Source organism: Xiphophorus maculatus, chromosome 11 (genome assembly GCF_002775205.1).
Source record: "Xiphophorus maculatus strain JP 163 A chromosome 11, X_maculatus-5.0-male, whole genome shotgun sequence".
NCBI classification, from domain to species: Eukaryota; Metazoa; Chordata; class Actinopteri; order Cyprinodontiformes; family Poeciliidae; genus Xiphophorus; species Xiphophorus maculatus.
The window spans coordinates 21,044,689-21,071,506 of NC_036453.1; the positions used below are offsets into that span (position 1 = coordinate 21,044,689).

At 38.8% G+C, this 26,818-nt stretch overlaps 1 protein-coding gene across 7 annotated transcripts; it reads right to left on the reverse strand.

Annotated features, from left to right (window-relative positions):
* thoc2 (THO complex 2) lies at window positions 1-26,457 on the reverse strand. Of its 7 annotated transcripts, none has more exons than XM_023342955.1 (39): window positions 26,339-26,456; window positions 23,130-23,185; window positions 22,767-22,858; window positions 22,415-22,466; window positions 22,242-22,312; window positions 21,808-21,929; window positions 21,588-21,721; window positions 20,765-20,925; window positions 20,046-20,138; window positions 19,701-19,856; window positions 19,297-19,469; window positions 18,983-19,178; window positions 18,865-18,903; window positions 18,628-18,758; window positions 18,051-18,152; window positions 17,206-17,290; window positions 16,599-16,692; window positions 16,422-16,502; window positions 16,242-16,338; window positions 15,800-15,917; window positions 15,532-15,711; window positions 15,263-15,427; window positions 14,877-15,152; window positions 14,624-14,765; window positions 14,325-14,482; window positions 13,151-13,279; window positions 12,900-13,031; window positions 12,594-12,778; window positions 11,516-11,691; window positions 11,323-11,425; window positions 9,968-10,344; window positions 9,723-9,781; window positions 8,201-8,236; window positions 2,508-2,636; window positions 2,278-2,344; window positions 2,035-2,180; window positions 1,761-1,831; window positions 1,010-1,056; window positions 1-922 (listed from the first exon to the last, which is right to left on the reverse strand). In XM_023342955.1, the coding sequence occupies exons 1-38, from the start codon at window positions 26,401-26,403 to the stop codon at window positions 1,029-1,031; spliced, it is 4,677 nt and encodes a 1,558-aa protein (XP_023198723.1). In that variant the 5' UTR covers window positions 26,404-26,456; the 3' UTR covers window positions 1-922; window positions 1,010-1,028. The 7 variants fall into 7 exon arrangements, with proteins under 7 accessions (XP_023198723.1, XP_023198725.1, XP_023198726.1 ...); XM_023342957.1 differs by having other exon boundaries at window positions 1,010-1,050; window positions 2,508-2,639; XM_023342958.1 differs by having other exon boundaries at window positions 1-925; window positions 1,010-1,050; window positions 2,508-2,639.
* Window positions 26,458-26,818: the final 361 nt, after the last annotated feature.

The following is a 26,818-nucleotide window of genomic DNA, read 5'->3' on the forward strand; positions in this document are numbered from 1 at the left end:
TTAAAGTGACACTAAGAAAACTATTATTTATTGAGTTTCTTTTTTTTTTTCTTAAAAAACAAAACATACACTCATTGAGTACAGCAGATAAAATCTCCAAAGGCCATTTTTGAAACAGTTGCATTTGGAGTACAGAGCGTCAGAATTTTTCTTTACAATTCTACATCTGAATCAAAGTTGAACCGACATTTTTCTGTTTTTTTTTTTTTGTGTTTTTTTTTTTTTATAAATTATGTAAAAACCTGATTAACACAAATTCACAGGAGAACTTGCATGGGACACGGGAAAAAAAAAAGAAAAATAAAAAGAATGAAATAACATGATGCGAATTTCATGTTATGCTTTTTATTATTGTACACAATATACAAACTGGTCCTAGGTATTATTTCCTCACTTATACTTGCTGTCCTACTTAGATGAAGGTGAAGATAAATAAATAAAAGGATCTAAGTAGCTCAAAAGGATATGAGGTAAGTGAGTATGGGAACGCAGGTTATATTCAATAAAACAAGCAAAAAAAAAGCAAGGCCCGACATTGTACAAAAATAAAACTAAAAAACAAAAACAGTTTTCAAACATGCGATTATTGAATCAATGACCGCTTGCTACCAACAGATCATTTCATACAGTAACCACATTTCTGGTAGGAGTAACACTGTGATTACAGCAGCACCTTGTGCCCAAACTATTTTATGTATATTTATATATATATGGAAAAAAGAAGACAAATTTTATTCGGCTGGTTTATCGTCTGAAACAGGAAGAATAATTGGGTGATGTGTGAATTAACCACAGCTAACAGGCATGGGGGAAGAAAAGAAAAAGTAAAGGAAAAATACAATCGGAAATAAAAACGAAAGTCAATAAGTGGTACAGGTGGAGTTGTGGATGTCTTGCAGATAAAAGTACAGCTTATCCATTTCTGCTGCAGCACAGAGGGGAGGAAACAAAATGCATCAGGCGACTCCAAGAAGGCTGATTGACGAGAAAGAAGCTGAATGGTTCTTACCTTCACTGATTAGTACACATTATCTGTGCTTGTCAGACGACTTATGAGTGTGGTCGTTAAGGGAAACTGAATCACTTAAAAAAAAAATTTTTTTTTTTTTTTTTTTAAAAAGACCCGGGACTATTGATTGTCTAAAATGTGCTCCATCAATATCCAGAGGAAAAAAGCTCAGGCGGGAACCAGAACCGCTTCCTTTGATATTGCTGAACATTTTTTTAATTAGTGTCTCCTAAAGTTTATTTAAAAACAGTCAAAAGCACTGATTTGTTTAAAGAGTGTGGGCAAATTGTCAACATACAGAGCAAAACGTTTCACCCATTAGAGATCAGGTTTAAGTCACAGAGAACATGGTCAGTTTAAACCCCAACATAACCACACAGGTAGGAAATATTACCTCAGTCAGACACTCTGAGCTGTTCAAAGACGAATCTGTAAAACAGTTCTGTTGTATGACTGTGCACACAGCAACACTCGTTGGACCTGAGCAACACGGCCGAATAAAAATACAATAAATGATATCAGGATGGAAGCAAAAAGAAAAACCAAATTAATTCGAGACAGATTTATAAACACACGGCACACAGAACAACGGAGGAAACTATGGCTGCTTAGATTAGGGTGCCGAAGTAAAGACAAGCACTCAACTCAGACTGTGTGTGTCAAAAATATACAACTTGTCAAAAAAGAAAGAAAGAAAAAAAAAAAAGAGATTACCGGTAAGATTTTCAAGTCACTGTTCACTCAAGGATATTGCTTTTTCTCCTCCTTCCCTCCAGCGCTGTCCCTCTTCTCCTTCTTCTCAGACTTTTCATGTCTGGACTCCTGCAGAACGAATTAAAGGTTCACTTTATAAATAACAAATATGAAACCAACGTATTTTTCTTCCACTTCCCAAATGCAAAAATCCGTACGTACGATAATTCATTTTATGCAAACAAAATAAAATGCATGGGTTTTTATCTTAATAGGCTAGTCACATGCAGGTAAATAATGAGCGTCGCCATAGTAACGAATGCCGAGCTGACCTTCTTGCCTCCGGAAGACGTTCGTTCGGCTTTCACGGACTCGGCCTTCTCCTTGCTCGAGGATTTGGATCTCTTGGTCTTCTCCTTCTCCGGCGTCAGTGGAGAGTCGCAGGAAGGGCTGGTGCTCTGGCTGTTTTTGGAGGAATCTGGGGAGAAAACGGTTCCGCCGTCACGTTCACTGTTTTGCGTTTCACCGCGGTCGACTCGAGACGGCTGACGCCTGTCGGGACAGAAGGCGCTTACTGGTGCCGTTCTCGTCCTTCCTCCGCTTGGATTCTTGGCTGGCCTCGCGGTCGTTAACGGCGTGATCCTAAAAGAGAAGCGACGTTATTAGGCATTTATTGATGAACGCTGCGCTTAAAAATGCTCAAATGTTCTGCCGCTGGTAGTAGTTCAATGCGTCTGTGAGCTGAACAACTGCCTTTCCCCATCTGGTCTCTAACTGGTCAGTATTTTAAGCGTAAAGCGCTCACTCGTTTTCTCTCTTTCCGCTCCTTTTCCTCCTTCTTCTCTTTGGATCGGCCTTGTACGCTCTCTGTGTCTTTCTTCTCCACTTCCCTCTCTCTGCTCTTGGACCGGGCAACTGAATTAAAGTTGATGTGCTGCTGGAAACAATCCCACATGAACAGAACACAAACAAGTTGAAGCCTGACTCTGCTGCCGAATCCTCATTAATGATTTGCATCACTCTAAGACGACATTAACGACGTTGGTATCCGTTTTGTGTCCAGGCAGCGTATTCAGACACTTCTTTTTTTTAAAAACTTATAATAATTTTAATATAGCAAAACTATTAAACATCATCAGGCTGTAAGAAATCCTTACAAATGATTCATATGAACTCAGTTTTGCCAGTGACTCATCGCTGCGCTCGTCTTCCTCTCCGTGTTTGTATTGATTTTTAAACATTACTGCTCGCCTTCAAAAGCCCAAATGGCCTCATGTCTAAATCCCTCTCATCTCTCGTTAGATGCTCTGGTTTTTAGGACGGTTCTGGAGGATGAACCCAATCACATAAGGGATCGTCAATAAAATTTGTCTTTGATTTTTTTTCCAACCCTCCTCTAACATACACTCTCAGTAATCCCTGTAGCTTTAATGGCCCATTGCTGTGGTCTTCGAGAGTTTGCGGTTTAATGCAATGGATCTTCTGTCCTACTCTAGAGAGGAACAGGAAAAATAACACTTTGATGTTCACTGAAAAAGAAAAAAAAAACTGAGCCGATTTTTGTAAGTACTGGAGGAAAAACACCAAAAATGTAACGGCAACAATAACAAGACAAAAGTGCTTAGTGCCACTAAAGCCACACGAGCAGCAAACATTGATTCGCTCATCAACCTTAATTCAGACCCATTCAATTTATTTATTTATTTATTTATTTGGCGTAACAAAATCTAAGTTGATGTACAGTACAGACCAAAGGTTTGGACACACCTTTCTAATTCAATGGGTTTTCTTTATTTTCACGACTATTTATAAGGCAAGAAATCCCACTTATTAACCTGACAGGGCAGGTTGACCTATGAAGTGGAAACCATTTCAGGTGACTACCTCTTGAAGCTCATCAAGAAAATGCAGAGTGTGTGCAAAGCAGTAATCACAGCAACAGGTTGCTACTTTGAAGAAACTAGAATATAAGGGGTATTTTCAGTTGTTTTACACTTTTTTTGTTTAGTGCATATTTCCACATGTGTTATTCATAGTTTTGATGCCTTCAGTGTGAATCTACAATGTCAATAGTCATGAAAATAAAGGAAACTCATTGAATTAAAAGGTGTGTCCAAACTTTTGGTCTGTACTGTAGATTTGATACTTTAGGATGAAGCAAAGACACCGTTCTCTCATTCTCTCCCTAAACATCTTGTTTTCTAATTCCAAGGCGGCTTGCTCTTCAAGTCATCTGTACTCAACCCGATGCAATATTTACTCTGCCATCAAGAGAACAATACAAAATGGCAACCAATTAGAAAAGAAGGCATACAGTTGTGCAGTCAAACAACCTGTGGAGTAAAGAAGGGATTTTCAGGAGTACTAATGGGAGTCACAATCAGGGATTAGCAAACTGCACAAATCTAAACAGATTGACTCAGCTGCTGCAGTTCTGTTTCCCAAACATTCAACATTAAAACATATTACAGCCACGCAAGGAAGGGAGCGAGAATAAGAGATTTCACACGAGTCATAAAAGAAACAAAATGCCATCTTCCATCTGAACAGATCGAGTTCTACAGATGTAAACGAGGAAGAAAGTCTTTTGAAATGTATCCAAAACCCGATCTACTGATCATCCAGTGGTAATTATGATATCATTAAAACTGAATGTTTTTTAATGTCGGATCTCAAAGATGGGATAAGAAATAGGTAGACATGAGAGTTTTACTACTTTCTCCACTTTTTGCTCAATGGAAGTATCAAATATCAAATTTTAAAATATGATTTAAATGCAGTCTAGTAATGCAAATCTGACTTCTTTATGTGACTGGTGTCCTAAAGAAGAGAATTACACATGGGTTTGTTTCTCCAAGAGCAGTATTTGTGTTTGTGGGACTATGAATGTGTTGCTATGCAGTGATTGCCATAAAAGAGGTAATAAATAACTCTCATCACCTTTATCATGATCACATTATGCCACAAAATCGACCACCCCTACTTCTTGCTGAAACATCCTCTCACTGTTAGAGCTGATTGGTTATAAGCTCAAAACTGATCAAGTGGACCGATCTGATCGGTCAACTTGCATTTGAAAGTATATTTCGCTATATTCTGCATTTCATAAACGAACAGAATAAAGTCTTTGTATCTAAACCAAGAAGATCATTGTGCTGAAGCCCCTCTATGCCAACAAGAACACTTCATGAAAACAAGAAATGTCCCTTTATGTGCTGTTTACAGAGAACTCCCAGTTTTTAAACTTAAACACATTACATAGACTTTGGCCTTTTTTTTTGACATAGAACATGCATTTCATCCATTTTGCACCAAAATTTAAATTAGAAACATATAAGTCAATAAGTAACAACAAAACAAAAAAGCAGCTATTACACCTGTCTTCTACAGAACTGGACCATCCAAATGATGCGCTTCTGAATTCAGAAGAATGTAAAGCAAACACCTTAAGATCTGTGTATGTATTGCAAAGCAACTGGGAAAGAAAAAAGCAAAAACTATTCAATGATAAGAAAATGTCAGGAACATTTTTTTTTTCTTTTAAATCTCTAAATTATCAAACTTTATAAAGTAAGAACCCACACATATGGACCCCCGACTCATTTTTGAATGTCATATCAACTACTTCTGCAAGACCTCCCGTCACCTCTGACGCATTTCCAAACTTCGTCTCATTCTCTCCCTCTCAGATGGTGAAAGGTCGGTCCATGTCTTTGTCTCCTGCAGACCAGAGAACTGTAACACACTTCACTTCTCATGAGCCTGCAGAGGCTCCAGTGCGTCCCAAACTCAGCAGCTACCATCTTGATGAGAGCGAGCAAACATTCCCCCTATCCTCCGCTCTCTTCACTGGCCTCCCGTCCTCCTCACACCAGTGTGTGTGTGAGGACTCCTTCAACCAAAAAGCAAACTTCATCTGCATCCATGTTGTCAAGGAGGAGTTAATCTTCACCCAAAACAAAAAAACAAAACTCCTTGGAAATTTGTTTTCACATCATTGCAAAATAAAAGAAATGGATACTGATGCTGAAAAAAATTTACATTTGCAAGAAATAAAGAGAGAACCTTTTCCATGATAAATGAATACATTTACTAAGACATTCTGTGACAATGTAAAGTCAGAAATTTGTAGGAAAAAACAAACATTTTCCAAAATGTAAGTTGTAAGTCCGAGTCCATTTTCCTGCATTAGAACATCTTCCGGGTTCACATCCAAAGCAGCCGTGTTACAGCTCCTTCCTCGCAGTCCCAGGAGTTCATTGCAGATCTTTTTCCAAGGCATTCATGGAGAAATCTTTGAAATCGTTTCCACTTTGGAAAATATCCAGATGCACCTCTCCTAAATTTACCACTTCAACTGAGAGGACTTGTGGGATTTTATTTGTCGCAACTGTCTGACTGTCTAAACCTCTGTAAACTTGAGTTTTTTATTGCAAATTTCTGACTTTACAATTTCAGAGAATGTTACGTTTTAATACCACAAATGTATGTACTTCATGCAGGAAATGATTACCCTTCATTCTTGCAAAGTTTTTAAAATCAGGGTTTTTTGTTTTTAAAATGAAATTCATGTTCATGAGGTTTTATCAGCAGAAATCTACTCCTCCGTGGCAACAGCCCCCCCCCCTTTCATCTCTACAGCAGCCCATGGGTACAAGAAGATTTATCCCTAAGGGAAACAATTTACTACTGCTACCACAAAAACGAAAATATCACCAAGAAACCAAAAAAAGTCTAATTAGAACAGCAATCGCCACAGCTGTTGGGAGTGTACAAATCTACAATTACAGATGGTAAAACCATTTAACTGAATGGGACCTGAGATAAGGAAAGGCTTTTTGCTGCACCACAAAAACCAAAAAAAACCTAACCAGAACAAAATCTGAGTTTTTCTTGTTTTTTTTAACGACATCACTTGGGTGAAGGAACTGAAGACAGGGAATATTGATTTAAATATGCAATTTAAACTCATTGGTTCATCAAAAAAACAAACAAAAGAAGCAGTAAATCCAAAGAGCAGAGCTGGCAGCAAGAGCTTAAATCAGGGGTCTCAAACTCCAGTCCTCGAGGGTCAATGTCCTGCAGTTTTTAGATGTGCCACAGGTACAAAACGCTGGAATGAAATGGCTTAATTACCTCCTCCTTGTGTAGATCAGTTCTCCAGAGCCTTGCTAATGACCTAATTATTCTATTCAGGTGTGGTGCAGCAGAGGCACATCTAAAAGTTGCAGGACACCAGCCCTTGAGGACTGGAGTTTGAGACCCCTGGCTTAAATGGTCAGGTACCAGATTTGACTAATAATTAGGTTTCTGCTCATTAGTGACATGGTATTACTAAAATATGAATAAAATGACCGTCTCTTGCATGTTTAATTGTCCAGCTTGCTACAATTGCCTTGTCCATCCAAATAATAATAATAATAATAATAATAATAATAATGTTTCCCCCCCTATCAAGCAGTCAATAAAAATGCAAATATCTCAAACTAACACACACATAATTCTGAAGTGGAAAGAAAATCCTCATCTTCCAGTACGTTCCAACCCTGGCACACTGCTCTACACATTTTAGATCAATGATGCCCAAGTCCAATCCACAAGAGTTAATTTCATGCAACTTCTAACGAGCCATTCATCTGATTCAGGTGCGTTGAACTTGTGCACACCTGGCTTCAATTGATGTCTGATTAACAGGTTTTTGCTGAACTCCAATCACTTAAATATTATCAAGGAACGGCTCCCGGGGGCAATTGGCTGCACTAAATTTTATTTCGGAGAATCAAAGTAAAGGCGGCAAAAAAAGTAAAAAAAAACAAACTTTGGTAACGTTTTTATTTGAAGGGGTGTGCATAAGACTGACATGACACTGTGATAAACATGACCTAACACCTGTCATGAACATGAAGGAGTCTTCATGAATGTTGTCCTGAAGTGTCATTCGATAAATAATGACACTTTTTAATGCAGAGTTGACACTTTTAGTTGAGTTTTAATGTACGTTTTAATGCAGCTTTGCATAAAAATGTAGTTATTTACCAAATAATGCTAAGTTGACACTTTTTATGCACTTTTAATGTAACCTTTAATGCATATTTGCATTAATAGTGTCATTATTTACCAAAAGACACTTCATGACAATAGTCATAAACATTCATGAACACTCCTTCATGTTCATGACTGCTCTTATGTCAAGTTTATGACCGTGTCATGTCAGTCTGTTTTATTTTTACTACGGTAATTTCTATTTGTAAAAAATTTTGAAAAACCATGCATCCTTTTCTTTTCCACTTCAGGATTATCCACCACTTTTGTAAAACGTGTGCAGAGTTTCCTGAGGCACGAATACTGTCGATCTTGAGGCGACAACAATTGGAGAACTGTTTGGAGAATCACATTAAAACTACTTTATATTGCAAAAAGGCGAGTTCGCCAACACACACACAATCAGATCGCTAAAATGGGAAGACTGTACGTAAGAGTAACAGAGCCGGTTCAAACCTTGGTTGCAGGATCCTTGAGTTCGTTGCTACTGTCCTGTAGGGATGAATGGAGATGACAGATGAGCTGGGAGGGGGTGGGAGGTAGGAGGAGGTTGTCAGACAGCAGTAGAAAGTCGGTAGAAGAGGAAGAGGAGGGGGGAGAGAGGCCGATCCAACAGCAAACTCCTCCCTTGATCTCTGACCTTCAGAAACTGAGGCTTTGACAAAGTTATTACATAGAGGAGAGTTCATAGACTCAACATCTGGAATGTCAACACTTAGAAAATAGATAAGATCTAATAGAAAAACCCTGAGCATGTGTAAAATATGGAGTAAGTCTTAACACTAAAGCATGTCTGCTATATCAGCGTAGCTGGTATAACAATACTTCTAAAGTGCGAGTGCTGTTAATAGTGGTCATATCTGTGACTGTGTGTGTGTGTGTGTGTGTGTGTAAGTGCAGGTGTGTGCCTGTGTGTGTGTTTGGAGTGCATCCCTATAGAGATAACTGCTGCTGTCACTTACAGTTCAGGAATGGATAAGACACATGGAGCCTATTTCTCTCGTGGAAGGATTAAATAAATGCCTATCACAAGCTGCCAGTGGCTGGGCCGAGGCTCCAGACGACTCAGGTCTCACCCACTCTCTCCCTCACACTCTCTTTGTAGGGGGCAGGCTTTATTTTCCACAGCATTTCTGGTGGATTCGCAACATTCATTCTCTCGTCTTCCTCGGGGCGCTGGCGGCTCTCTCTTCCGCGTATGGCTTGCCAGGAGCGACGGATGCGAAGACGGCCAGAAGCTGTAGAGTCGAGTGTAGCGGCGCTGGCGGCGGGACCGACTGGGCGTGCTCGGTGCGATGCGAAGCTGGTGGTGTTGATGGAATGGGCCGTCTCGAGAAGCGAAGAGGGAAGAGGGGCCGGCGACTCGGACGTGGAGACTCTCTGGAGGCGCCGCCACAGAGGTTTGCTGGACACCATCCGTCTTTGAGTGGGCTCCGGGGCGACACCGAGGTACTTTACATCGCGTTAAAGAAGGAAGAGCTCAGAAAAATGGAGGGAAAAAGCTCTTGGAGACTATTTCGACTGGTTGAATACGGCTCCTGGTCGGAGGAAAAAAAACACTTTGCCTTTGGAGACTTCTTGACGGGGCGGGAATACTATATTTTTTTAAAAAGCACAAAAAAAAAAAACTCCACGGGAATATAGAAACGTGGTCAAAAGATTCTTCCGAAGGCACACCGACTGCTTTCACTTCTATAAAAATAGGCATTTTTTTTTTTCAATATGAAAATATATAATATACATAATATTCTCTTGACTAAGTCCTTCAGGATTTCTCCCAATAGTGGAACCTTTTCAGCTCAAGTCCATGGAATGGTTTCCAACTCCCATGTTGGAGAGTCGGGAGACTTCCAGATGCCGTGCCTGCGGTGCGACAACGCTCCCGGGATGATCTTCGGAGCTGCTGGAATGTGCAAGGCAGGGAATGCTCCAGCAGATAGAGAAGAAACGGGCACAGCCTTCCTCAGGCCATACTAACCTTAACAGATGAGGAGTGGGATGGGGACGAGTGACTGTCGAGCTTTCGTCTTTTGTGATCTGCAGAGACGAAAAAGCAGAAGTTGTTGATCTGGACGGCCAGCATCCATGATGAAAATACCCCACCACTTTATCTCTTTCTTTAACCGGGTTTCTGCAGGTTTCACCAACTCAAATTTAAGACTTGAGAGCATTATGAATGAAATTTTGATTTCTTTGGAGGACAAACATGTAACAGCTTCTTACCCCTCTCAGATTCGGCTGAATCGGATCTCGGATTTGGTGACTTGAGGGTTGCAGTCGCAGCATTCCTGTCTCCTTTCTCCTTGTTCTTGGATTCCTTGACGGCGTCTCTGCCTGGTTCCACTGGCTCCCCGTTTCCGGCTTTGGCCTTGTCGTCTTTGCCGCTCTTTTCGTCCAGCTTGACTTTCTCCCGGTCTGCTTTCGGGGTCTTCTCCTTACCCTCGCGCAGCAACCGCTCCTCCTTTCCCGCTCTTTCGTCTCTCTGCTTCTCCCTGCGGCTCTCTGCCTTCGTCGTCTCTGGTGTGCTTCCTGGCGTCTTTTCTTTCTTTTCTTTTTTTTCTTTCCCGCTCTTCTCTTTGTCATCTTTTACAGCTTTGGTGCTGCAAGCAGATCAAAGTTTTGTTTTTTTTTACTTAACAAAATCACTTGCAAGCAGTTTTTCTAACACTAAAATAAAAATTGTTAAATAAAGACAAAACTTAATAAAGTTGAATCAGAGTTCCTGCATAATTTTTTACGTAAAAATTTCATCCTTTTTCAGAGTGGGATTTCTTGGGATTCTTTATGAGTTTTAATAGTACAAACAATACAATCAATTTAACCATAGAGGGTTTTCTTGAGAGCTTAAAAATAAAATCTCTGATTTTTTTCATACCAAATCTGATTTCCAATTTCATTCATTTTTTTCCTGAAAAAAAAAAATGTAAAATGATGGAAAATATTTTCAAAAACTTTCTTTAGTTTCAATCACTCATTCTGGCAGCTCACCTGAAGTCAAAGTCTGAATAATTACAAACTGTGAAACAAGATTTTAGGCCTTGGGTGGGCTGACAAATAAAATCCCAAGAAGAGCATTGATGGAATAATAATAATAAAAAAAAAAAATCCAGATTTTTCATTAAATTTTCATTAAAATTTTTTTTATCAATTGATTTATCACACAGCCCTAGGTCAGATGTAAAAGATGAAATCTATCAAAAATACAGACATGGATGGATGGGTGTCTGGTAGTCAAACAAATGGATAATTGAAGATAGATGGTTGGGTGGATTAAGGCTGAATGGTGGCTGGATCAGAGACTTGGCTGGAAAAATTGATGCATGAAAATAAACAGATGGGAGAATGGATGATGGCTAATAGATGGATCACAGATAAACTGACGGCGAAGGAAAAGAGTGTGAGAAATGGATAGATCTTATCGCTGAACAGGGAGTAAAAATTTGCAAAAAAATCCAAAGTATTTTGTCATCTTTCCACACTTACGCAAACCTGGAATATATTCTCCATACTTTTGAAGACTGAAAATGAACCCTGTTTTGTCAGGAATATGTTTACATGTCATATGTGAGGCAGGTTACCTGTTGAGAGCACCGTTTCCATTGCTGGTGGTCACTTTGGCTGCTGTGCTGTTGGCTTTGTTGACTGGTTTTGTGGTCCCCTGAGATTTATCCTTGACCCGGTCTGAGCAACACAGGGTCGCATAAATTAGAAATTCAACAAGCAGGCGGATTTACAATAGATAAGAGTAATAAACAGTTATTAATTACTCACCCCCGTCTTCAAATCCCCCCTCCTCGGTCTTGCTGGTGTTGGCGGCGGGCTTGCCGGTGCTTCCAGGGCCGTTCTGCTGACTCGCCGGCGTGGCGCTGCGAGCTGGCTGGTCCTTGTGGTGGAACTCATTCTCAGGGACCATGTGCACCTTCTGGCTTTTCAACCGACCTGAATAACTGCAAGACGCACACGCAGTTTGCACAAAGGAACGAGAAACCCCAAAAACAGCTTCTGAATCTCACATAGAGAAAGTCACTTCTTCTTCTGGGCAGAAACATTCCTATTTACCAACACAGATGGATTGTCAGAGGTCTACTATCTGCAGAGCCAAAATAAGCTCCTCCGATTGCTTTGCGATTAAATGAAATATTACTATTTCATAACAAGAACACCAATTGGATTCAAATTCAGTCACAAAAAAATTTCTGAATTAGCCAAACGTCTCGCTAGAAGGTCAAATATTGAAAAATCCATTTTTGGGTGGGAAGTGGGCACAACGCTGAAAATCTCACTTTTTCCTTCTGTAAATTCATCAATTATTGTTCTTTGTTCTGAATTAGAGGTTAGAAACTTGTGATTGATCCCTAAAAATGGATGAAATCAGTCATTTCTTCATTTTCTGAAGGATTCAAAGCTACAATGTCTATCAGTAACTAAGCAGTGGGACTGTGGATCCACAGAGAAGTCCCCTGTAATTAACCTTGAAGAGCTTTGGTCAAGCTCACACTGGTCAGAACTGCCCTCCTCTCCACATCAGACTGGATTCATTTTTAGTTGAAATCATTGCTGTCTAATATTAAAAACTTCCTTTTTTTAGACTGACTCACTGCTAAAGTAAAAAAAATTGCACGCAAGCTAGAAGAGGCCAAAATTTGAACTCAATTAAATTTCCTCAAACAGATATGATTTAAAATCTTATTTTTAGAAATAATTCCAAAGTGAATCAATAAGCTATAATCCTGCCAGATAGTTGCAAAAGCTTCTCAAGAGACTTTGTGTATGTTTCTGTTTTATCTCAAAGCTTCAAGAAAAAGATGCTAACTAAAGGCTCCACATGGAGCACACAATGCTGTGTTACCCCATTGCTAAGGCATAGAGGTCTGGCCTCTTATCCTTCTCTTCAAGGCAGATCTTGTGGACCCGGCACTCCAGCGCTTGGCCCAGGTTCAGGACCTTTGGGTAGCAGGGTAAGATCTTGGTAAGAACGATCAGAATGTTCCGGATGTGGGTGTAATCTCCTGTTTCCAGGCAGTGGACTGAAGCCTAGACAAAAAAGAATCGATTAGAAATATTTATAAAAATGCGGCATCTTCTCTGATTGTTTTCATCAAAAATCACAAAAAAAACAAAAAAAAAACAGAGAATCATAAAAAGGCCAGCTCACTTTAGTCAGCATATAGTGCCATTTGTGGACCACATGCCGAAAGTTCTCATAATCCAGCTGATCCGCTTTGTTTCCTCCATCGAACCCTGCGGCTCGGAAGATTGTCAGGAAGCCTGGATAATTCACACACTCCTACAAATTGCGCAATAAGAAGAAACTTATCAAATACCCGCTGACAATATCTGACAAAATGTCAGTTATTGCAAATAAAATGTTGCAAATAAATGCAGAAATTTGGCAGAGCTGCGAACCTTCTCGTAGACGGCGCGGTTGCTATGCCACCGGGTCACCGTTTCCAACATGCAGCAGAGGAAGCGGCCGTAGCGGTGAGACTCGTTCTCTGTGCAGCTGGCCACCGTGTAAATGATGGCAGAGAAAACCTGCAAAACAATCCAGCACAGCTTTTAAAGGGATCCACCTTTAGCTGTAACAATATAATCTGTGTGAGTAATGTTTATTTCAGATGTAAAAACAACGCAGTAGAAATAACGCAGGCTGTTTTCATAAATTTAAATAAAATATTGTCACGCGGATGTCGTCATGTTGTTTACACTGCAATGCATTCTGGGTAAATGAGATATGCTAGATCCGATCGCTCTAACTCTTTCCCTCTTTTTTTCACGTGGGAAGCGATGCAGACTTATCTCACTTGTTGTTTCTTACAATCAACAGCGACGTAATGTGGCATTGTCTGAATTTATAGCAAACACAATACAACAAACAACTCGGGTAAAGTTAGCCTTCCTGTGTTTACCCTGTAGGTTCCAGTACAGAACAGAACAAACCGTGTCATCAACGGCGTTGAGCAGGTGGAAAAATGGCGACGTCCACTGGTGAAAAATATAACGAAAGGCAGAACGTTTTTGAGTTTTTATGCATCTCAAACAGCACTATTTTTAGTTGATAGGAAGGTTACAACATATTAATAATGTTTATCTAATTGTGGACAACTTCTCTCAATTTTGTGATGTTTCTGGTGAAATTGTGACCATTTCCTGCTAATATTATGACTATGTTCGCATAACAAAAATTCTCATAGCCTGATACTTTGATACTGATACAACTTACAGAAGGGATGATTGAAATAAAAGACAGGGAAAAAAAAAATTCAGAAACAATATCAAGTAAAAAAAAATTTTGTTATTTTTTTTTTTCCAGGGGGAAAAGATTTCAGAAACAAAATCAAGTAAAAAAAATGTTTTTTAAATCACTTAAATTCAGAAATTGCATCTTGTATGAGAAAAAAATCTTAAATAAAATGTTATTTTTAAGCCACATCACCCACTCCAAGAGTCTAGGTGTCCTTAGTAACCACAACGCTCATTATAACCAATACAAAATAAATCAAAATCGATGAAGTTCTGCTTGAAGAAACCCCGCAAGGTTAGTATTGAAATATTCTCACAGGTTTCCTGAATCTCTTACCCTGTCGTAGCAGAGGAGAGTGCAGAAGTTCGGGGTTTTCTGCTGGTGGACGAGCTCGACGAAGCGGGCGCAGTACACGGCGTCGATGGAGGAGAAGATGCAGCGAGGGAACAGGCACAGCTGCAGGAACTTCGTTATGGTCTCGTTCTTTGTGGATTCTGCCATGAAATTTTTAGAGTCGCATGAGATCGCAGAGCAAGATGAACACGAGACTTCATGAAAACTTCAACATTTATGGTTAAATCATCCTTTGTCTGCAGAGACTGAAGACTGAATGACGCGTGCTTAATGATACTTACTGGTTAACAACCAGCTGTCTTTTTCCAGCTTGAGACGGTGCAGAACTCTTTGGACATGCTCCATTTGTTTCTTTTCTTCCTCCTGTAACTTTTCTTGCAGGGCTGTGCAACGTTCCTTCTCCTTCTTCTTCTTATTTAAAGGCTTAAAATAAATGTAAAAAAAAAAACTGTCAGAACAGCTCTTTATCTTCTACTGCTCTGATTTCTGTTTGTCAATTAAACAGGCACACATTCCAGTTAAACAAATACTTACTATCTCAGAGTTCTCCTCGATGGCCTTGATCTGGACCCTTAGCTTGTTTACCTCCCGCTCATACGCAGCATGCGGCACGGCCAAGTCATACATGGTGAGCGACCAGAAGGTGGCGTAGAACTGAGGCCGCAGATCGTCCCAGACTCTGGCCGGATGGAGCGACATCACAGCCTCGTGCACCGGCATCATCACCTGTTCGCACGCCGCCACGTACTTGGTGACCTTCTGCTGCTGTCGGTTGCCTTTTTCAGCCTTCTTTAGCTCCTCGTATTTTGACTGTGGTTTTAGAAAATAAAATAATTTGAATCGATTATCCAAGATTAGGTCTCACAATAGGTGATAAGAGCAAGTTTAATGGTCTGAGGAGCAAATGGGAATCCACTAACCAAGATCTGATGTGCGTACATGGGGCGCGACAAGAAGAAAGCGGCATCATGCGGGGTGTGAAACTGGTTACAAAGGACGTCGATGGAGGGAACTCGCTTTATATAATCCTCTGTGCTGAGATTGGAGGCTAGAAAACCACCAAACTGCACCAGTGTGTCGTGACACTGAAACAAAAAAAAAAAAAACAGAAAAGTTTCTTCAGGGTGAATATTTTTACAGTTTGGAAACTCAAAGGTATTTAAAAATAGACTATTGAGAAGGTGCAAACCTGGTCATAAAGGTGCCCCACGAGTTTTAGATGCTTCTCTCCTCCCTCCAGGAAAACGACTCCATTTCGTTGTTGGGCCATGAGTAAACACAGCGGCAGCGCTAGTTCGTGGTCAAGCAGAGCATCCTTCAGGCGCTGAGAAGATTTCTTTGTGTTCCTGATCTGGCCGAAGTAGCCGCCCTGTGAACACGGTCATATTTATGAATACCGACATCACTGCAGGGCAAACACACCCCATACACACAGATGACATTATAGACTTTTGTACCTCAGCTTTCAGCTGCTCTCCTCCTGTCATGGCCTCCAACTGCTCTGAAGTCATTTCGTCTGTGATCTCAATGCCAGCCATTTTCTGCACCACCTCCTTCAGAATCAGCAAGTCAAAACTGCAACAACAAAAAGCCACTTAAGAGAAACATGGACAGCAGCTAGATAGTCTTCTAAATTAACAATTTAATGTAATTACAAGAATGTGCATTTCGTGTTGTTTAACAAAATAAATAATGCATTGCAAGTCGAATTAATAAACAAGTGACCCTTTGCAATGCCTAGCATTAGCATATATCACAAATGTTTACGTTAGAAAGTAAAGCTGTAAAGTTACTATCACACACTTCAATACATCACTGAATGCATCATGGTAAAATGCTGAAAAAGGCTGTTGCCTATAGCATCTTGGTTGCTATATAGACACATTAGGTTTTTCTGACCTTTTTCCCGCCTTCAGCTGGTTGGTAACATACTGCAGAAGGCCGGCCAATTCAATCGGGTATTTTCTGAACACGGCTCCACACAGACTTGCCAAACCTTGAATAACAAAAACACAGAGATGTGACTCATATACTCAATCTCTGCATTTTCATGCAAATTCTGAGAGCGAAAACACCAACTCTGGAGCCACAAGGAGAGTGTAGTGTCGTCATGTTTCATCTTCTCCTTCTCGGGGTTGGCCAGAGCTTCGATGATGCAATCTGAGGTCAGAGTTCAGAGGAACAACACAGAAACACGGCTCTTTTTTTCTTTTAAGACGTCAACAGAAACATTTACGAGCAGAAAGTGCAGGATACAGGCCAGGACGTCATAGTTGAGAGATGTGAGGTATTTCAATGAGTCCACCACCGGAACAATGAGGTTGTCGTACCACTGGATCTGAGACAACATCTGATAGGCAAGAAGACGGTGGAGGAGATTTAGTGTGCATGAACTGATAACAGCTGCTATTTTTAAAGCAGAGCTAAACAAAAATGCTATTTGTAAAAGTAAATGTGCAGCCACTAAAAATCAAACCCTCAAGCTACTCCTAATGGCATACAATTTATAACATCCCATCATTTTATACAATTTCAATTCCAGAGGGGTTAAAAACAAAAATTTATAGTAAATGAGACATTGTACTACAAAACCAGTTGAAATGATTTTAAATATTTTGTACATGGAGTTTTCCAAACCAGTTTTTATTTTGACTAATGAAAGCATGATTTGCAGACAGGCACAAATTGGCAGATCTGGAAAACTGCCACAACATAAACAACAACAAAGATAACAACCCACATGAAGCAAGCATGCTGTGTTACATGATTAAAAACTACTTTAAAATAAATGTATTATTTGTGTGTCTTTTCAGAGTTTATCCAAACAATTCAGAGTAAAATAATTGCAGCCGACTATACTAACGTAATCGAAGAGGATGGTGGGGTTGCTATGGCTCAGTTTGCCAATCTGTCGTCCAGACTGTTTTATGTTCTCTTTGGTCAAGCGCCTGGGGAAGAGGGGGGGAAAAAACAAATAAAAACAAGAAATAAAGTGATTTCAGCAATAATATACAGTAAAATGTGTGACACTTATGACAGGCAAAAAAACACTGAGAAAACAGATAAATCTCAGCCAATTAGGATGTGTGTTCAGATGATGATTGCCAGATTTAAAGTATCTTTTGAACCAAACAACCTATAAGCAGACATTTAACATACTTTTCATTAAGCCTACATTTCAGTATAATTTTTTTGTTGCAGGCAGAAAACAATAAGAGAAGTAATGACTTAAAAACATCAGTTTGTGTACTTATATGCTTCATTTAGTCAATTGAGTCACTGAAATAAATGAGCTTTGATATAATATTCTAATTAATCGAGCTTGGCAAGTAATTATGCAGCATTAACAAAATACATACTTAGTAACCTCACACTTGACTCCGGTTAAAGTTACCTATAAACCAAATAAACTTTTATCTCACATTATTGTGGGTAGACGGTAATGCATAGAAACTAAAATGATACAATTAGCTTAATGTTGCTGTTCTTCAGTTTCGATATAAATACTTAACATGAACATTGAAGTACATCTCCACCCAAAACGAAGAAAAGAAAAAGAAACAACACTAGAGTTAGAGATTTAAAATATTAAGATTGAGTTCCAGAAACGTATACATTTTAGACAACAACTCACATGTTGTTATTAGTGAATTACTAACTTTATATTTTGGATGGAGAAAAAAAACGGACAGAAATTAATCTTCTTACTTCATAATGTATTTGGCCCTTTCCACGGTCTGGGCTTTTACTTTAACCAACAATGGATGGCCGGAGTAGGTCTCATTCTTCCACTGCCCATAAAGCCGGTACCTTATTGTACAAACACAAAGAGAAGAGACACTTACAGGAAGTTGGTAAATAACAATAATAAAGCACTGACAGGAATCGCCAGAACAATCCACCAACTTCAAGATCTGGAAGGATATATTTTTTCAATTATTGCACCATAAAGCAAGTAATTAATTCCTGCTTTGTTTACTTGTGAAGCTTTTTAATATTTGATCACAAGTCGGTGCATTTTGGCTGCATTTTATCTGATACACCCAGAGTAGACAATTACGAAATGGAAGAAAATTCCATTTTCATATGTCAATAAAAAGCAATATGCTCTTGAATTCATTCCTTTTCTCTGGAACCCGTACAAAAAAAAAAATCTAATTTTAAAATTCAACAAAAGTTGCCTTTATATTTCAGCAAACGGATTATCAGAGGGACTCCAGATATAAAACAAGATGCTGAGCTTTAACATTTCACAGAGCTCTGTTCAATGTTTCAAGGTCTTTACCTGTGCTGGTAGGGAAAGAGCTTAAACAGGCCCCATAGTTCCTCAGACATGCAGGCGTTGCACTCCATTAGAGAGAGAGAGGGCAGCAACACCTGATCTGCGATGCTCAGGAAGCAGCTCAACAATATCTCCTGAAATAAATATACATTCAGTGTTAATAGGGTTCATGTACACCGAGCTTAGGTGGACCGTTTCATGAGGAGTTATCTTTCAGAGGATTTTTAGTCCGTCACTAACCATCTTATCTTTCACTTCAGGTCTACCGTCAGATTGATACTGTGAAACGAAAACATAGAAAATGGGTCAAAAGGACACCATCACATAGGTGCGGTAATACACAAGGAAGCGGCTTTACCTCTTTCATGAAGGACTTGCCCAATCGTACTATCTTAGCAAAGAGAATGGGGTCATGGGAGAGGTGAGGGCCCAGGTAGCAGAGCATGCTGAACGTATCTTTCCGTAGATCCTCGAAGCTCTCGGTGGGCTGAGGAGCCCGCTTGTTCTTCAGCGGTTGCAGCGCACAGCCCTTTGCTCCTTTTGGAACGCCAGCTCTTTAACGAACACAGCATGGTGTCAGGTTTTACTGGCGTCAAAGCTCTCAAATTCATGGTTTTTGTCTGGCTGTTGTGGGAAAACACTGGACAATCTGTGCGACATGATAATAAGTACCTTCTATAAAGAGGCTCCACGGTCAGGTGTACAAGTTGGCAAAGCGCCAGCGCAATGGCCTTGTGAGAAGTAGCGTAAAAAGACGGCATCTGGTCCATGATACTCTGGGCGTGGTGCCAGTCTCCGATCCTGAGTAGAGCCTCCAAAAGACCGAGCTTCTGGTTGTCAGGTGGCTTTAGGAATTGGAAAGAATGGTAATTCAAATAATTAAGATAAATTAAAGCTAAATAATGAGCACATTAGTTACGAAGCTTAGCACAGAAGGGGCCACGCTGCAGTGATGTATTATTCAAACTGTTCCAATTGATCATTTCTAATGAAGATATTGAGAACGAAGCAGGATGGAGTAGAACCTGACTGAGAGCGTCTCCCTAAAACAGGCAACAAACGAGAGAGTTATTCACCTTCTCGTTCTTTTCTTCTTCCTTTTCTTTCTCCTTCTCCTTGTCTTCACTTTTCTCCGAGGGAAGCACGACCGTCACCAGCTTGCGAGCGATCTGCTTGGCCTCTGAAATCTCCCGTTTGTGTTCTTCTACAATGGTGGCATCTACTGGCATAAGCTGGAATTGGAGAACACAGAAATAATTTTAAAGAGGTGTATTAAAAAAAAAAACTTAAAGCAAAGGCGTGCCTCTTTAACTATTCAAGGTCGCATTTGCTTAACACATTAGAAATGTCCAGTAAGGGACCAAAAAACCAGTGAAGAAATGTCAATGTTTTAGAATATGAGTTGCAGTTCTTCTCCTTACATGAACATAGAGATCCTCCAGCTCTATCAGCTTGTGGTTCAGGAGAGCAGCAGCAATGTGGTAAAGTGATTTTGGAGTTTCCTCATTAGGTTCCTGGACAAGAATTACACTATATGTCAGTACATTATTTATGAAAAACATGCAAAACAATCCGTTTTTAAATCTGGTTGTTTTATTTCATCCAAGCTGAGGAGAATCTTTCAGGGGTTCCTGCTTTAAAATACAAGAAAATCACAATATATTTTAATAGATTTTGTTTACCTCTGTTAATATTGATGACAATCAGAATCTATGCAACCGTTTTTGAGAAAATTATTACAAAAGGCCCAAAAATTTTAATTCTTTTCACATAGTCATGGAGAAGACTGTAGAGTTGTCTTGCCAAAAGCAATGCACACCCTCCACATGTAGAATAAACGCCACAAAACGTTACAGCTCAAGAGGCTTCCATAGACTGATGTATCCAAACATGATAATGGAAAGTTCAGTGGCTGTATTGTAGCCAGCTTTTGCAAAAGGATTAGTTGTAAGCTATAACCAAAATTAATAGAAACATTTGAAATGTGTGACTTTTGTGTAATGAAGCAATACAAAAGGTGAACATTTTTGAATAGAATTACTGAAATAAAATATTTTTTCAATGATATTCAGCTTTCAATTCACTAAGATATAAATTGCAGGGTTACAACACCAAAACCCTGGACTTCCCGCTCACTCACCTGGTAGAACTTGAACTTAAAGCCCAGTATATGGCAGAGGGTGATTGGCTCACACATGTAGGACTTGATGAGGGACAGAAAGAACTCATCTTGTTCAGACCGGCTCTCATACACCTCCAAGATGATGTCCAGAACCCGATTAGGATCCAAATTGAAGCAGCCTACGGTGAAAACAAAGAGATGGAAGAAGAAGACAATCAGAGATTGCGGTAACACTTTATTTGACGCGTTGTGAATAAGACTGTCATGACACCTTTATAAACATGACATAACACCTGTCATGAACATGAGTAAGTCTTCATGAATATTTATGACTGTTGTCATAAAGTGTCATTTGGTTAATACTTTAAAAATGATGTAGCTTTATGTTATTAAAGCTAAAATTTAATCAGTAATACTTTTGTTACAAATTTATGTCAGATCATGATTTTTTTGGTTAATGTCAAGTTGTCATAACAAAGACATTTTGAATAATGTCAACTTTGTATTAAAAGTGTCATAATTTACGGAATGACACTTTATGACAGTCATAAATATTCATGAAGACTTACTCACGTTCATGAGTTCAGGTGTTATGTCATGTTTATGACGGTATCATGACAGTCTTATTCACAACCCGTCAAATAAAGTGTTACCGAGACTGCTTTGAACGACATTTCAAAAACTATCCACATTTGAAAACTTGTCGATTGATACAGCTGTAATCGATGGTGAGTATAGCGGTACGATCAATCATTATTGATAACCCGGCAAGTAGTAGCTCACATTGAAATAATGTTATAAATGTTTAATGAAACAACTTAAGGTAGTTCAACCTTAGTACCTATGAGGGACTTTATGCTCTCCAGGACGAGGTGGCTGGTGATATTGCCGGAAAGGTCTTGACCGAGTTCTGTGATCAGTTTGGCGTAGCCCTCGTTCTCTTCCCTTAGCAAGTTAAACTTCTGCTGTTTGTAACTGAATAGAAAGAAAAGTTGGGAAAAAATAAAGTAAAGTACTGGATATGCATCATGCAAAACAAGAGGCGGACAGCTCTTACTTACAATAGCTTAGTCTTGATTTTTACAATCTTTTGATTAAACTGATGAGCTTGTTTTATCAATCCAAGAGATTCCAAGGTCTCTGGGTCGAGTCGTTCTTTCAGGATGGCCTCCGGTACAAAAGACTGACATAATAAAACACAGGATGGAAGTCGGAAAGGTAAATACTAGATGACAAATACTGAAGTACCAACAATACCAGTAAATAATGCCTCACATAAATGACCAATTTTTTGTATAAGCCATCTTTTAATGGAAAAAAATAACCAGAAGAGCAGGAATGTTTCAGCTGCTACGCTGAGAAAATTGACTTGTATTAACAACCCAGTTCATCTCAAAGCAAGCTATGAGAGAAGCTCTGAGACACATGCATAAATATATAGTTTCAGTCACTAAAAAAAGCTAAACCAAAATCAAATGTTGGTAAAAGCTCTTACCAAACAGGCTCCCACTAAATGAGTGTAATGGTCCCGCTTGTTCTTTTCTTCTAGTGCACCAGTTTCTAAATCTGATGTAAAAGAACGTGGTGGCAAGGGAAGAGAGCATGATAAAGATATCAATCTCTGTTTTATTAAATTGAATAACTATTATTTCAAACTGTATAGTATACCTAATATACAGAACACATCTGCTAAAATTGATGGCAAATCATCTCTGAGTTCCTGAAAAACAAAACAAAGGCACGTTAAGATGAGTACAACAAAGCAATGACTCATTAAAGCAAACTGTATTGTGGATTTATTTTTATTGCAAAACGTATTAAAAACTTTAGTATAGCTTTGGTTGATCAATTACACTTTACTGAAGGGCAAAAGGAACATAAAGTCATTACGTTCCTGATTTTAAAAAAGCTATAATTCACAAAAATGTTGCAACTGAACAGTAGCAAAAGACTGTTTTGTTATTTCTGCTCTGCTTTATGGAGGCGGAGGGTTTGCATGAAAAAGAGGACATATTCCTACCATCATTTCCCCGAGGACAGCGGAAACGAGATCAATTTTCAGGTTACCCTGGACAACCTGCGAGCAGACCTCATAAAGAGCGGCCTGTATGTCTAAAGAGACAAAACACAACATGTCCAACTTCAGAGAACACATGAGAAAGCACAAGGTTCAAATGATCAGAAACAGAAGAGTGGAAGTGTTTTTAGGTTGGAATAACAGATTTTATCTGAGCATCATTGCTATCAGGTTTTCTAATGTCAGATTAAGATTTTAACAGGGACTGTGCAATATTCAGAAAATGTACAAATGACTGATAAATATCATAAAAGTTTCTTTATGCAGCCAGACTCACATCAACAAGGAAATTATTATCCAACTTACCTTTAGTTTCATTCCCATGATCAGTTTTTTCTGTTAGCTCTTTGCAGAGTTGCACACTGGAATGTAAAATAGACAAACTGAGATTAATTCATCCAACATAACATGACAAAGAATAGTTTTTTACAGCTTAATCAAGAAATGACCAACAAAATCAATTTAACAGAACATATTTCCATACAAGTTTCAGTTTCTTAGGCCAAATACTAACCAAAACAGAGTGCACTTGATTACGTCTCTGATAGATAACGACCTTATGTGCCTCATAGTTGTTGAAAACAAGTTGCACAGTGAAAATGAACTCTACAGTCAGACAACAACCCACAAACAAGAAAGAAAGCTTTTGGCGATTTTCACACGGAGCTGCAAAATGTATCTAATCTCAACAGTTATTGCAAAATCAGTGTGGGAAATCGCAAAGGACTGCTTGGGTGAAATATTTGGTACGATTTTTAAAAATTACTCATTCATCCTCTGCATGTTAATAATATATTTGGCCAGTTGGATGGAGTCTAACTCTGCACCGATTGCAGTTTTCTGGCTGGTCTTTAATCTTCAAAAAGCCAGATCTGCCGATTTTGGTCAATACCAATTATTTGTCTGTAAAGTCGCTAAATCTAGCAGTGGTTGCCAACAACGACTGTTAACTGCAAATGTGCAGACATGACCTGGTTTCCAATGAAGAAAAGGCCTTCTGGAGTGTTTTTAGAGACAGAAGGCAGCTAAAAACAAATGCAAATCATTATTGGCTTTGAAACAAAAAACAATAATTATTATTTTCATGGCACCTACGGATCTTTGAGAGCAGGAAATTTTTTTTTACATGTTTCCCCCATCAAATCAAGTGTGACAGCAGTTTTGAACAACTTCACAATTGTTCAAAATTATGACAATAAAAAGCAAAATAACTACAAACTGGACATGAGCGATCTTAATTGTAATCATGATATTTTGCATAATTTATTGCAGAAAAAAATCAAAGTAAAAAGTTAAAACAAAAAGTAATTTTAACTGTAACCAAAAGCAGCATTCTGCAATGGGACATTTCATATTCAACCGAGGAATCATACACGCTTTGACAGACGCAGATTTAAAGCAACTTTTTTCCCCATAATCTGCTTATAAGTATATGAGGGTAAGATCTGACAAAGGGGTGAATTGCTAGTAATGTGGACTTGTCTCTTAAAACTATTCAATTTAAACAAGGGCGCAATGGCTACATAAATAGTGCTTAACCCTTTCATGCATAGTGGTCACTACAGTGGACAGCTATCTAAAAGCCATTTTCTTGTGCTTCCTGTGGATTTTTATGTTATAAATGCACACAGACCACTGAAGTGGACACTAATGCATCATAAAATATACCATCAACTACTGGCCATCAGCTGCAAATGCAAGAAATTATTTTTGTTAAATACAATATGGCCGACAGACAAAAAAGCATGAGAACCGACCCGGTCCCTCCTTCTACTGTAGACGACTCTTGCAAGTAAAAAAAATATTGTGACATCAGATAACCCCTAAGGAACAATACTACTGATGTATTTTTCAAATAACAACTTTGTATTTGGACAAAATTACAATTGATCACGTAAAAATTAAAAATAAAAAAAAAATTATTTTTACAAAAAAAAAATTCCTACCTTTTTTATGCCTTAAGAAAAGAATTTTAAAAAATGGGGAAAAAAATTCTGACACAAAGGATCATAATTCATGCATGAGAGGGTTAAATCTAATACTTAATTGTGGCTACAGTTCATCTCTCAATAAAAATATATTGTTCACAATCACTTTTAACTTCCATTTGTTTGCTGCAGGGCATTCCAGATTTAATATTATGGTTTAGAGAAACATTAAAAGCGAAACATAGAAAATGGAAACTTCCTCGCTTCATTTGCCACCTGCTGCTGAAGTAACATTCTGAATGTCTTCACCAAATGTCTCACAAATCAAACATACATTAACGTAACTGGTTTAACTGAGGAGAATTATTTAAATGTGATTTGCATGTTTGAATGATGTAAAGCAATTTTGTGTGAATACATTGTCAGCCACATACACAAGCTTGCAAGCATAGGAGTTTTAGCTTTAGCACAACTGCAGGCCTTTCTCAGATATGCGAGGCCTAAGGTTACTAACTGCTGCTGTAGCTGTGTGTAACAGCACATATATGACGTATATAATAGATGGATCTATTAAAAATCTGGTAAATCTTCACTCATACCAAGCCGTCTCTAGTTTGAAATCATCCCTCTGTCCCAAATTTAAAAGCCTAATCGTTCACGGGGTATGGACGATCCAAAGGTAACTGTTTGAATACTATAAAGTTGATGCTTGTTGTTGATATTCCGTCGGTGGAAACCAAGAATTAGAATTTTACACTAGCTCCCATTGCTAATTTGTTATTTCTTAAAATGCATCTAATATCAGATGCTAATAATAAAAAAAACGACTGAGTGTCAAAACAAAATGCTATCGCCTTCTTAACACCGTCTCTGTATCTCGTCAACGAGTCATTATATTGAAAAGATTGGGTGGGCAATATTAATAATAAATCATCATTTCGATTTCAAAAAATTGATAAAAGCGAAGAAAATTAAATAAAGCGCTTGAAACCGCCAATAACGAAGCTAACATTACTGCTAACTAGCCGTAGCATCAAGCTCCGTTGTTTCCCTCCACATGATTTATTAGTTTTTATATTATAAAAGATTGCCTTCAAAGTTTTGTTTTCTACTGGCTGTCTATCACTCGTCTGTAGGACGTCAATGGGCCACAATCCCCCGAAGTTGGCACTATTTTTCACTTTATTTACAAACTAGGGATCAGATAAATTTAGCACTAGACTTAGCTAGGTGGATTTTAACTAGCTTGGTGCGTGTTTACAATTTTAGCTAGTCTCTTAGCGAGCAAATGTGTTTAGCATGCTAGAATACGTCAAGTTCAAAATGTTATAAAATTGAGTCAGATTATTATATTTTATATTCAAGTTACTTATAATATGTACATTCAACATTTCCTTACGGCGACGCAAGTTAGGCCACTTAAACTGTTTGCTAACGTTACTCCTCGATTGCTACAGCTAGCATATTTCAAACACTGGCCCGCAGGGCGTTTTAGTGCTAGCTCTCACATTTTTTTTGTTTTGTTTTACGGAAACTATAACCCCCCCTCTATTGTGAGGAGATTTATTGACGCTCAAATGTACTCACAATTCGTGTTTTCCTGATTTTTCCCAGTTTTTGATCCATTCACCGGGGAGAATAAGTGTCGCCATCTTCCATACACACTGTCCGGATGTCTAGTTAAGCATCATGGAACACACTGCAGGGTCAAATGTAGCGGTTAGCCGCCGATGCTAGCTCGCTGTTGCATGGTGGGACTGAGAGAAGTGTCAGCACAAAATACAATGGTCAACAGTGGTGTCTTTTACTTTAAGTAGTAGGTGAGAGAAGCGTTCATTTTTAAGTTTACCAATCCAAAATTACTGTTAATTTGGGCTGCTATCTTGGCGTAGATATAGATTAATATAGACATATGGCAAAGAAGTGTTAATATTTATGACCTTTACAATAGTTAATTGAAATAAAAAAATACAGGTCTTGTACAGGTCTAGTCAATACAGGTCTAGTGAGAAAATGTACAATGTGTCTGAATTATATGACAGAATATTGCATATTGTAAATTGTGGT

Bases quoted from the DNA above. Each gene is read 5' to 3' on its own strand.
- thoc2 (XM_023342953.1), bottom strand. From the start codon at position 26,403: ATGGCGACACTTATTCTCCCCGGTGAATGGATCAAAAACTGGGAAAAA. The intron at 22,467-22,766 runs GTAGGAATATGT...TTTGTTTTTCAG, and splicing joins CTGTCCTCGGGGAAATGATG to GAACTCAGAGATGATTTGCC. The intron at 2,181-2,277 runs GTAAGCGCCTTC...TTTTCTCCCCAG, and splicing joins GAAGGACGAGAACGGCACCA to ATTCCTCCAAAAACAGCCAG.